General features: G+C 44.3%; 1 protein-coding gene across 4 annotated transcripts in view; it reads left to right on the plus strand.

The window, feature by feature from the left end:
• The window catches only part of CELSR1 (cadherin EGF LAG seven-pass G-type receptor 1), a 273,373-nt gene that overhangs the window by 194,189 nt on the left and 66,366 nt on the right, over positions 1 to 12,818 (plus strand). For all 4 annotated transcript variants that reach the window (XM_075015986.1, XM_075016015.1, XM_075015995.1 and 1 more), the window contains exons 6-8: positions 4,324 to 4,481; positions 5,836 to 5,999; positions 7,711 to 7,836. In XM_075015986.1, coding sequence (XP_074872087.1) covers positions 4,324 to 4,481; positions 5,836 to 5,999; positions 7,711 to 7,836 — 448 coding nt within the window. The remainder of the gene's footprint in view (positions 1 to 4,323; positions 4,482 to 5,835; positions 6,000 to 7,710; positions 7,837 to 12,818) is intronic.

Below are 12,818 nucleotides of genomic sequence, written 5' to 3' on the forward strand. Positions count from 1 at the left end.
GAATAAACAGCGTAATGAGGAAGTCAGAAAATTCAGGCTTCCTTGAACTGAGGTGAGAAGCAAGTTCTGTAATTGGGGACCCCTCGGTAACCAAAAGCCTGCCATAGTCTGCATCAGTTTAAGCTTCCAAGCTCTTAAGGACTTAAGATGTAGCTCTAAGAACCGTAGTAGAGTATATGTCGGTCATCTGATCTTAAGATGTCAAAGGTCAGGTTCATTGTGGCAAAGTATCAGTTAAAAGAAGAAGGTGCAACTCCTAGTCAAATACAAGGGACAAAAAAAGCTGCGGTGGCCACTGGAGCCATCTGATATCCAGAGGCAGCTGTGGATTCAATAGGAAATCAAGGTTGCAAGCCTGGCTAACTGTTGGCAAACTCCTCCAGTGGAGGGAGATGTCCTCTCTACCAATTTCTCTGGTGCTTCTAATTTAATACAAGACTTGTTTTAAGAAAACATCTTGAACTTAAATATGAAGTTTTTCCTCCAGATGTGTAACATTAGTACCAAAAATGTAAATTATAATTTTGTAGAAGGCGGCCTTGCTATTAGCTAGAATATTTTTATTTATTAATTCCTTACTTTTGACCATCTTGTTACTAACATTTTCAGAATCGCATCAATGTGTGCTCCCAATCAATTGTGAATTAGACTGCCATGTATCTTACAGAATGTAGGAAACAAAGCATGCCTTAATATCATGTAATCTTTCTGTAAACAGCTGCCAAACTATGTAGTCATGTTAGCTGGTGACAGAGGAAATGGAAAATACTTTTCCACCAACTGGAATTGTTTGATACCAGGAAACTTAGTTTTAAAATGTTTTTGTGCACCAGTATATTTAACTTCAGAACTGCTGTTCTTTGCAGATGATGCAACTGGTAGTCATTTCAGTACCTTTATACATACAAAACCTGAAATTGACAGAACTGATCTGTTATCCCATTGTTCCTTGCTAGGTGGCAATATAAAGGGGGAATAGAAGTCTTGTTTTTTAAGGGTCAATACTATATTTAATCCCTCCTGTAGGAGTCCTTATTTTTTCTTAAAAATGAGCAAATTGTCCCATATTTTCTGTCTTCTCCCCAATCTCTCTCATCATTACTGTCATGTCACTGTCCAGATCTGTGCTCGCCAGCCACCCGCCCAGTAGTTTTGAGAGGGGAGGTTCAGTGGCCAGTGGAGTGGGGTGTGTGTGGCAAGCTTGTGGCAGGGAAAGATGCAATGTGTGGGATCAACCACTTCCCTGCTGCTCCATTAGCACAGCCCTTGCTACATGAGGGCTGTCCGCCAGCAAGGCCCTGTCCTTTCTCTGGACAGCCTGGCTATGCCCTCTCAGCTGTGGTGGTTAGTTAGTATCGGCAGGCACCAGATGGTGACCAGTTATGTGTCTTCTCTGTGCCACACCCATCAGCTCTTTAGACGCTGTCCCCTCTCACTGTCTTCTCTCTGCTTTGCTCCTTCCCTCCAGCCCTGCTGTTCCTCCATAATCTCCATCCCACCCCAACAGGTGTGTCCCACTCACTCACAGCAATGTTCAGAGAACTAGTCCCTGCTCAGAGCACTCAGTGCACCAACAGCCTGGCCAGCAGGCTCATTACTTCCCCTACTGCCTCTGACTGGGCCGGCACCCCAGGAAAACCCAGGATCCTCCAGCCTGGGGCACTGGCCCAGAGCAGTTTAGCCCTGCATGTGCCAAATCATCACTTAGCACTGGCACTGAGTTGCTTCTCTGCCCCTCAGCTAAGCTCTGAAGTGTTGTGGGTTCAGGGAAGCAATTTCCATCCTGTTTGCACCCATGAAGGCTCTACAGCAGTCCCCAGGACACGGCCTTAGCATCTTCTTTGCCTGCGCCCCACTCTGGATCCCAGCACTTGGGAGAATGAGCTCTGTCCGCTAGGCACCCGTCCATGCTGCCCACCAGGTTCACTAAAACCTGGTTCACCAGTCAGGCTCTCTGGGCCCTGATTCACAACATATCATTTAACCCCTTACCACCTGCACTGTAGTCAGGGTAGAGAAGGCGGCTGGGTTAAGTTGTTGGCCAGCAGCTTCCTAGAAGTGTTAATGCCTTTGGAAACTGGAGGCAGGAAAAAAACAAGCTGCTTCCAGTCGCACAGGTGCAAGGAAAGAGAAGATCTCTGCAAAGACACGAGCCAAATCCCTTCCCTGCAGCTGAAGGCATCTGCCATCTCCTCCCTTGCTGCACAGTGTTGAAAGGCTGCTGCTGGCCTCATCCTGGGGGGAATGTGTCTTGGGTAGATGCATTGCCAGGTAGCATTAGAGGCAGGTATAGTCCAGGGGCTCAGCCAGGCATGGAGGGTGGAGAGCACCAGGCAGGGCAGGCTGGGTCAGTCGGTCTCCCCACTGTGTTAGAGAGGTATATGGGAGTGTGTGCATGTCACCCCTCCTCGTGTTTGTATGCGGGTGGAGTGCGGGGGTAGTAATGTATGTTGCCCTTCCCCATGTGAACTTTAAAGATGAGAAGGTAAATGAAAAGACTCCAACTTTGCAGTATTTCTTTTTAACAGGGTCTCAGTCAACTTGATGTTAATTTGAAGGTTTGTATGGCTGCCATTGAATTCACCTGAATAAGAGTAATTTTTCCTTATTCAGCATAAGGAAATGCAGTCACCCTATAAATTCAGTACTGGAAGAAAGGTGTCATGACAGGAGTCCATCTCCGGTTAAAGCATCCTTATTTTTTTCAACAGTTGCTAATATTGATGATCAAAGGATCATCAGAATAGCTGTCTGATTTCAAATATGTAATGTGGTGGACTTTAAATGCTAAGTAGCCCATTGACCCAACTGGGACATGAATAAAATTATTTGGCTCATTCTGCACAGCAGCTTATATACAGTTTTCACATAGAAGATGTAAAATTAGAGCACTAGGATTCAGTTGCTTTTGACAGGTATGAAATACGAAAAATGACTTTATTCAGTTGTTGTTATTTGGTTAGATGAATAAGATATTACCTCCCTCACCTCATTGCATTCTTACTTTGTATCTTGCAAAGATGTATTCCTCTGTCAGTCTGTACCACAAATCTTTAACTTTTTGTGTTCTGCTCTGAGTTACTCAGAAGTCAGACTGAACTAATTTCTTTGAAGTTCATGGAGCTATAAAGAGACAAAGGATATTTTTGTGGTTGGAAACTGAAGCTGGGCTTTGTGTTCAGTTCCTGGTGTTACCGTTGACTTTTGTGACTATAAATCCTTTAATTTCTCCCTCCCTCATTTCTCTGTTTACAAAGTCCCATCCCTCTGCCTCATGGGGTGTTGAGGAGAAAGTTATTTTAATGCTAGTGAGGAGCTCCAAGCTGTAGTGGTGAGGGCATTGTGAGTATCTAGATAGACAGAAATGGCCTTACAGCGTGTTGCCAACCCTGCAAAATATTTTTGATCAGTCCTCCCGGCACCCACAAAACTATTTGAAAACATTGGTCTGTGTGATTGAAGCAAGGTGGTTGAAGGACTGATTGTCAGAGCTGGGAGAGGTCCCCAGCCCAGACCACTACACACCATGCTGCCTCTATAGAACTGCCTCTCCTTGTGGCCAGAGGTCATTCTGTCTCCTTGCAGAGGGGCTAGCTCAGCTGCTGGCAGGAGCTGGAGGGACTCTGAGGTAACCCTAGTGCTATCAGCAGTAGTTGGGTGATGCAGTGGTATACGATAGTGACCCTGATCTGAAATTTTCCCAAAATCAAAGTAACTGTCACTGTGAGGGTTTGTTCTTTGTTTGTTGGTGTTCGCACTCTAAAACCCAGTGCTGGGTTATGGCAAGGGGGCCATCAGTAACTTTTTAGGTGCAAAACTGATGTCATGTGTTTAACTCTACTAAGATGTATCGTGTCTGTTCATATTATGGAAGCTGTTTTTGCAACAAAAAGAGTGGACCCATACTATTTTAAGTGAGCCCTTCAATTTAGATGAGAGGAGAGAGTTGGTGACAGGAGTTAAATTGTTTGGAGACTGTTCTGCATTGGTGAAATGGAACTGTTTGAAGTGAGCTTGGCCAGATCTCTTCAATAGAAACGAGGCATAAGTAGCTTTTGGCCAAGCTACCCACCTATTTTTCAAATTCAGACAAGAGTGAAAAATCATCATCTTGCCCTTCTGCATGCTTCCTACTATTCTCAGAGGAAGTAAGCTGTTTTGTTTGAGTTGGAAGTGAGATTGCCTTAACTAATGCATGCTTGGTGGCACAGCCTGCTTTAATAATCTTAAAAGCAGGAAGACGCTTCCCTGGGTATATTGCAGGTATACTAGTTCATCTGAGCATATAGCATTATTTACAGACATGTTGTTTATGTTTTGAAGCCCCACATTGGACGCTTAGGAATTCCTCATGGGCCTTCCGGAGAGAAGGTGGCAGTAGTGACTGTGGATGACTGTGACACAGCAGTGGCTGTGCGGTTCGGAAGTCTCATTGGAAACTACACGTGTGCGGCCCAAGGGACTCAAAGCGGCTCTAAAAAGTAAGGTCTTTTTACAGAAATGTATTATTCCTTCTCATATGTAAAAAGAGTTGAGCAATCAAAAGGCTACCGCCTGGACAGTGAGAAGAAAAGAACGCCTAGCACAGAGTTTATAAGAGAACAAATTGACTATAATTTGGCAGATGAAATTCAGAGCACAGACAGAAGAGGTAGTGCATATCAGAAGGGAGTATTTGGATGGCTAGACGTGGTTAGGTCTAAAATAACAGTAAAGATACAAGAAATATGGTTGGGAGTCATTGTTGAAAACTCCCTGAAAACATCTGTTCATTGTACAGCAATAGTCAGAAAAGCAAATAACGTGAAATTGCATAAAGAAAAAGAAAACAGTATGGAAAATATTACATGACTCATCATTCAAATGAATTGTGGTACATCGTTCTGTCTCAGAAAACAGTAGCAGAAATAGAAAAAAATCTAGGGGAAGGCAATGGAAGTCATTAGCTAGGTGAAAAGGCTTCTGTCTGAGGCAGCATTGAAAAGATTAGTTTTATTTAGTTTAGAGAAAATATGAACAGTGGGTGACATGATAGAAATGTATAAAATAATGAATTGTATTGAAAAGGCCAGTCAGTGAATAAGATTATTATGCATAGCTACACCAACTAGAATAAAAGTGTATATATCAACCCTCCTTCTTTAGTCTATAAATTAACATCTCACTGCCTGCGATAAGGAAAAAACTTCCATAGATGCCTTTTTTCAGAATTTTCCAAGTGCACCTTTTGACATGGCCAGTACTGACCACTATCAGATACCAATACTAGACCCTGTTGGCGTGGTTCGTATGGCAACTCCTACCTTCCTAAATTACAGATTTGCAGCTAATTTTATAATGATTCCTTTTGATTATTGAGATCAATTCTTACAGTCTTGTGAAGGTAAGCGCTGCCAATAATCACCTTTCTGAGTTAGTATAGGGGCTCTTTTGCATACTTGGCTTAATCTAACCTACTCCCCACCCCACTCTTCTGCTCCTCTACTCTCTGATTTGCTCACCTTGATAATTTTCTTCTGATTTGTCAACCTTGATTACTTTTTTGGTTATCTGTGCCTTAAATATTGAGTCTGTTTTGGTATGGCTATGGTCTGAAGAAGTGGGTCTGTCCCACGAAAGCTCACCTAATAAATTATTTTGTTAGTCTTTAAAGTGCTACTGGACTGCTTTTTTTGTTTTGATAGTATACAGACTAGCACGGCTTTCTCTCTGTTCCTGTTCTAACAGAAAACAGATATCTCAGGGTTCTTTCCTCAGATTTGCCTGTAAATAAACTGTAAAAGAGGCCAAAAGAAATAACATTAAAATAATCCAATTAATATCTTATTTCTTTAGGTCTTTGGACCTGACTGGACCACTCCTGCTTGGGGGTGTTCCAAACCTTCCTGAAGACTTCCCTGTGCACAACAGAGAGTTTATTGGCTGTATGAGGAACCTCACCATTGATAACAAGCCGATCGACATGGCTAGTTTCATTGCCAATAATGGCACTCTTGCAGGTATAAAGTCACAAATATTCAAAAGGTCGCAAGAAAAAGCTTTCTGTCATTCTGAGCGTGCTTGTTCACACCAAGAACCAGATTTACAAAAGAAGGTGTCTGGGGTGGGCATGAAATCTGCAAGTGAAGCCTTTCCATGTGAAAATTGCTGCTTGATTGGCAGGGCACAAATTGGTGTAAGTCAGCTAATTGCACGTGTAAACCTCTGTGAGACCTATGCACGTTTGAACCGCTACAGTCCTTGCAAAGTTTCCCCTCTGAAGAAAATCTGCCCTCCTCCTTCCTTCCACTCCCTCATCACTTCAATGCTGCCACTGGGTACAGAAGGCTCAGCAGGTCTTCAAGTTATCTCAGCTCAGCTGTGAGTCGGGAGGATTTAGGAGTATGAGTTAGGTATCTGCCACACCTTAGTGGGCAGCAGGTTGGATAGGTTTATGAGGAGGAGGAAGCTTTTTGTCTTCACTAGCTAACCCTCAGCCATCTTTCTGGGAGGAATGGGACAACCACAGAAGCGGTTGCACATGTGGAACTGTGGTAGCCAACATGGAGTAGCTGAGAAAATAAAGGAGAACTATCCTGTCTAGCCTGATCACTGTGTAAATCCTCTATATGTGCCCCATTTGTTTGGCACTTGGTCATGCAAGTGCCAAAGATCTACACAATGTCCTGCAGCCCAGTGTACCACTTGAAGAATTAAAAGGCACATAAGAGGCGCTAAAAGCTTCTCTGGGTCTTCTGAATGGTGTAAGATGTCACCTGGAGATATGCACATAGAATTTAGCCCTAAGTGAACCTTGCTCTAAGTTGTTTCATGCAGTCTGGTGGCAAGATGACTCCCAAGGGACACATGTGCCCTGACCCATAATAGTTGAACCACAATTTCTCTCAATAACCTTGTATTTCATGTGTTCGCAACTCGTCTATTAAAACTCTCTACTCTGATGCTGAGTGAAAGGAGGTCAAGAAGAGTGGACTATTTTAATCAATTCTGGTTGTGCATTAGAACAAATGCAGTGCCTCGCCAAACATCAAATGCAAGCTGCTCAGAAGCATGTACATGTTTATCATGAGTTTTTAAAAGAATATGTGGTTTAAAAATGAAACATGGGCTGCACTTCTGGTCTGCTGTGTACTGCTGGACTGCCTTATAAACAGAGCTAATCACTGTTGTGTAAGAGTGGTTAGCTTCTTCTCACAACCTGGTAAAGGTCTAGTTCAGTGACAGAGTGGAAGCGATGCTGAGTGTTCTTTTCAGGTACTATCAAGTACAGGATGGAGCTTCAGCACTAACATTGAATTACTTAGCTTTTACCAGGTTGTGTCTTTACCTTAAAATTAGCTGAACACAACCCAGTTTTCCATCTGTATAAGTAAGTTCTTGTTTCAGCGGAAGCAGGTGAAAGGAAGATTTCAGTTTGGTTGCTTTCTTATCAGAAGGTACATTCCTACATACTATAACTCCACTGGCTTCAGTAGAGTTACATCATGATTTTAATGTAAGCCCTTTGTCTTCATCTGAGAAGTTTCTCGGTCTCTTTTGATCATGTGGCTCTCGAATGCTATGATAATTTTCTTTCCCTTCTATATTGACAAAACCCCAGAGACTGTCACTCTCAGACATAGTTAGTCATTTGAAGTCTCTTTTGGTGCAGCCAGCTTTACCAAATGCACAAATGGTTTATGCTAAATAGCTCTGCTTTCTAAATTCCAGGTTGTGCAGCTCAGAAGAACTACTGTGGTACTAACTGGTGTCAAAATGGAGGAACATGTGTGAATAAATGGAACACCTACACTTGTGACTGCCCCTTGCGGTATGGTGGGAAAAACTGTGAGCAAGGTAGGTCCAGCAGGCTTCCGGTGCATGTGTCCCCAGGCCCACCAAAAGGGGAAGGAGCAAAGATGACGATTGCCCCCAGGCCTGACATTTCAAAGGGGTTGGAGTGCTAGCCACCGCCACAGCCGAAGCCCTGTGTGCTGCTCCACAAGTGGCTTTGGGACCATGGGAAGGGGGTGGCCCAGGGCTACCTGCCACTTCCACCCTGGGCCCTGCCCCTTCCAGAGGTGGAGAGCTGGGCCCCGCTCCCAGCTCCTGGCCCATGGCACCTGTCAGTGCCTCCATGTATCCTCCAGTTTACTTGTATGTTTTGGCCTTTTGTTTTTAGTAGTTAACATCTCATAATAATGTTTGAGATACTTTAGGGGGCAGATTTTGGAATATTGCAATTAAGCATAACATTCATCCTTTAACAGCAATGAAGGGTCCTGTGGCACCTTATAGACTAACAAAAAAGTTTTGAGCATGAGCTTTTGTGAGCACAGACTCACTCCTTTATATATTTAAAGTATCTGTGGGCTCATCTTTATATTAAAAATGGTTTCTGACTTGGTTCAAAAATCAGGAAAATCAGAAATCCTGTTGGGACAAACTGCAACAGCTCTTACCTTTTTTCCTATTATCTATTTGCTAACATTAGTAAATTAGTTCCACAAAGCTTGGCAGTAATCGTAAGTTGGTTAAAGTAAAATGATACGATCCAAAGCATCCTGAAATCAAAGGAAGACTCCCTTTGACTTTAGTGGGCTTTGGATCAGGCCCAAAATGAAAGTGGATTTAATTACCACGTCAGTGGAAGGCAGTCTGTCTTTAGTAAGAACACTTTACATTTTATTGAGCTTTACTTATGACTAGAAAGTCTGGGTAGATGTCTGTAAAACATAGGAAAGGGTAGAATGTGTGCACTGAAAAGGAATGAAAAATAGGGACCCAGTTCCAGAGGTTACACATGGGAGGTGCACAGGGGTTCACATGCACCCCTAGCATCTGGGGTTCCCCCATACACACACTCACCCTCAGCACCATGTCACTTCCTGTGAGTGTGGGGGCAGTCCCACCTCTGCCCCAGAGTGCTACTCTGTGTGTGTGGGAGGGAGGGAGAGAGGGAGGTACTGTCCCCGCACTGACCAGAAGCTGTGTGGTGCTGCCTCAGGAGGAGGTGGGCAGGAGCGCAGCAAGGAGAGCGGGCAGAGCTGAGGTGGGAGAGGCACATGGGCAGTGAGGGAATGGAGCATTGTCAGGGTAGGGGCCCATGGGCAGTGCCTCTCCTGGAATCCCCATACCAGTTACCTCTGCCAAGTTCCTTTTTTGGGGAAGTAATTGTAGTTCCTCATTAAGAAAACTATAGCAGGAGGCTGGGATTGAGTTGACGTTACACACCCGTAGACTGTACGTCTGTGTAGTGCCTAGATTGGGTTAGTACAGGTTGCTACTTTGTAGTGATGCACCATAGAAGCATTCTAAGAGGAAAATCCCAGCAAAACTAATCCCAGTTAGTTGCTTTCTAAGAAATAAAAGTTCAGATACTGTCCTACTCTACCTTAGTGAATATCTGGAGTGACTCCATAGAAGTAAATGGAATTATTCCAGGTTTACATGGGTGTAATTTGACTCAGACTTCTTTGCAGTTTGAGCAGGGGTATCCTAATTATGCTGTTACCAAAGAAATTACACTCTGGCTTCCCACTAGGATGAAATACGTGCTGAAGTGGTGATTGTATAATGGTTTCTCAAAAAAAGGACCTCATTTGTCATGTTGTCTGATGACAAGTTGTGTTATCAACCCTTTGCTGGTTTCCATCATGTGGTGTTTAGCATCTGACTGGTTAATCTGTCAAGGGAGATTAACTGTGCTGAAACTACAGGATAGGACGATAGGTTAAACTGCTGGGGGTCTAATTCTGTTATCATTCATACTGGTGTAAATGTGGAGTAATTTCATTGAAGGCAAGAGGCCTGATTTTCTTCTCTCTTTCTCCTGGTTTTGGTAGAAAGATCAGGAGTTGTATTGTATCACATTAATATTTTCTTGACCAATTATACCAAGAAAAAAAGTATCCGATCATTAGGTTTTTGGAGTAAAATGAAATTAACCTTATTGGTTATCTCACATCATAAAAAGGTATATTTTAATATCTAATCATGATTTGAATCAGAACCAGTATGATTCATAGTAAATGCAACAGTATTATCACCCATTGGAAAGTTTTCTCATGCATTAAATACAGTTCTGTGATGCTTATTCTTGCAAAAACTTCCATTTCTTGAAGAATTTTCAGTCCGTAGGCAACAGGCCACACACAACTTATTTCTCATAATATAGCTAAGGGGCAAAATATCCATTAAAGACCATTCAGAAATTCAAAATGAAAGCAACTCTTAAGTTGTGTCTACATATGACCCCTCCTTTCGGAGGGGACATGTTAATGAGACAGTTTGGAAGATGCTAATGAGGCATGGTCCTGAATATGCATTGCCTCATTAGCATAATGACAGCTGTGCACAATTCAAAAGTTACACTTTTTGGAACATATGCTGCCCATGTAGACAGGGGCCTTTCAAAAGGACACCCCAGTCTTCGAAATCCCCTTCCTAAAACTAAACAGGAAGCCTTAGAGAATGTAGGCAAGGATTCAGAAGCCTAAAATCAGTGGTAGCCATGGATGCTCAGCACTTTTGAAAATCAGGCCACTCATTTGATATAAAAATAGACTTGGGAGGCTTCTACTTTTGAAAAGCTCAGACTAAGTGTAAAACCCTTTTTTGAGCTTGCTTGGCTAAGATATCCTGAACAGCCATTTTAGCCATTTTGCATCTCTTTTAACCTCACTGAGAATATTTCAATGAAGTTGGCTAGGCCAAGAATCTAACTTTAATAAGCTCTTTAATAAGTGTTAAGCTCTTCCGAGCCATACCTACGTCATCTTGCGTGTTTGTACCGTGTCTAGCACAATGGGACCTCTGCTCCTCATAGGTACTTTTGGACGCTAAATTAATTATACCAATAATTAGGAATCCCCTGGTTGGTTAGGGGAGGACAAAGCATCAATGGAAGAAGAAGCCTTCATCTAGCTCCTTGAGTGTGTGGAAATCCAAAAGGAGTATTAGCAAACCCAACAGCAAACCGGTATGTTTACATTTGTCATCTGTCGACAAGGCTTTGTGTCCTCCATAGCAGGCTGGTATTAAATTCCGCAGCAGTGTCTAGGTTCTGTGGCCCTTTGATGAGGCAGACTGGATGTTTGGAGATAGCTTCATTTAAACTACCGAGTTATTTTAACAAATTAATTATGAAAAAGAATGAAGGTAGCATAAAAGTCGCCCATCTATTGTTTACATTCCCCATGTTTTCAGATTTCCAGAAATTATAGTACTGACCCACATACAAGTGTGCACAGAAGGGAGGGAGTTGCCGGATAGGGGGCATTTGGAGTTTTTGACATACATGGCAGTGTGGGAAGCCATTTGAGGTGGTGTGCTAAATGATACTCCTAGATGTTTCTGCAAAAATGATTAGCAGTGAAACTGTTATCAGTGCTGATATTTAAATAACCGTGTTTATGGTACAGTATTAGCTGCCCCATTCCCTGGCACCCCATGATGGTGACCCCTGCTGCTGGCAAACTCCACAATGGGGCAGCTGCCTCGTTCCCTGGTGCCCTACACTTAGGGGAGGCTGCTCCTGCTGCCAGGGAACCCTTCCATGGGTCAGCTGCCTCACTCCGTGGTCTCCCATGCCTCAGGAAGGCAGCTCCTGCTTCGTTCCCTGCCCCCCCACCAACACCACTGGGAGGCTTTGGAACATCTCCCCCACTGGCGGGACTCAGTGTTTCTGGAGCCTCCATCCTCCACTCCTCTTCAGCCCTGGTGCCCCCACATTGGAGGCTGCAGAGCCCCCCTCCCTTCTGCCTCAGCCTGAAGCAGCAGCCCCCATCACCAAGGAGCCCTGACATGGGACAGCAGCCCCACCCCCAACCCCGGAAGCTGGTGTCCCGTATGGTGTCCCCTGTCATGGAAGGGTATAAACTGCTCAGGGAGGACAGGCGGAGGGGAAGAGGAGGAGGAGTGGGGATTTATGTGAGAGAGCAGTATGATTGCTCAGAGCTCCAGTATATGGAGGGAGAAGAGACAGTTGAGTGTATTTGGGTTAAGCTTAGAAGTGGAAGCAACAGAGGCGATGTAGTGTTTGGTGTCTGCTGTAGGCCACCAGGGCTACGTCTACACGTGCAGCCAACATCGAAATAGCTTATTTCGATGTGGCGACATCGAAATAGTCTATTTCGATGAATAACGTCTACACGTCCTCCAGGGCCAGCAATGTCAATGTTCAACTTCGACGTTGCTCAGCCCAACATTGAAATAGGTGCAGCGAGGGAATGTCTACACGTCAAAGTAGCACACATCGAAATAGGGATGCCAGGCACAGCTGCAGACAGGGTCACAGGGCGGACTCAACAGCAAGCCGCTCCCTTAAAGGGCCCCTCCCAGACACAGTTGCACTAAACAACACAAGATCCACAGAGCTGACAACTGGTTGCAGACCCTGTGCCTGCAGCATAGATCCCCAGCTGCCGCAGAAGCAGCCAGAAGCCCTGGGCTAAGGGCTGCTGCCCACGGTGACCATAGAGCCCCGCAGGGGCTGGAGAGAGAGCATCTCTCAACCCCCCAGCTGATGGCCGCCATGGAGGACCCAGCAATTTCGACGTTGCGGGACGCGGATTGTCTACACGGTCCCTACTTTGACGTTGAACGTCGAAGTAGGGCGCTATTCCTATCTCCTCATGAGGTTAGTGACTTCGACGTCTCGCCGCCTAACGTCGAAGTTGGTGCCGCTACTTCGAAGTAGCGTGCACGTGTAGACGCAGCTCAGATCAGGTAGATGAGGTAGACAAGAATTTCTTCAGACGACTAAGAGAAGCTTCCAAATCACAGGTGCTAGTTCTCATGGGATACTTTAATCGTCCAGATGTTTGTTGGGAGACCAA

This window comes from Carettochelys insculpta, chromosome 1 (assembly GCF_033958435.1).
Source record: "Carettochelys insculpta isolate YL-2023 chromosome 1, ASM3395843v1, whole genome shotgun sequence".
NCBI lineage: Eukaryota > Metazoa > Chordata > Testudines > Carettochelyidae > Carettochelys > Carettochelys insculpta.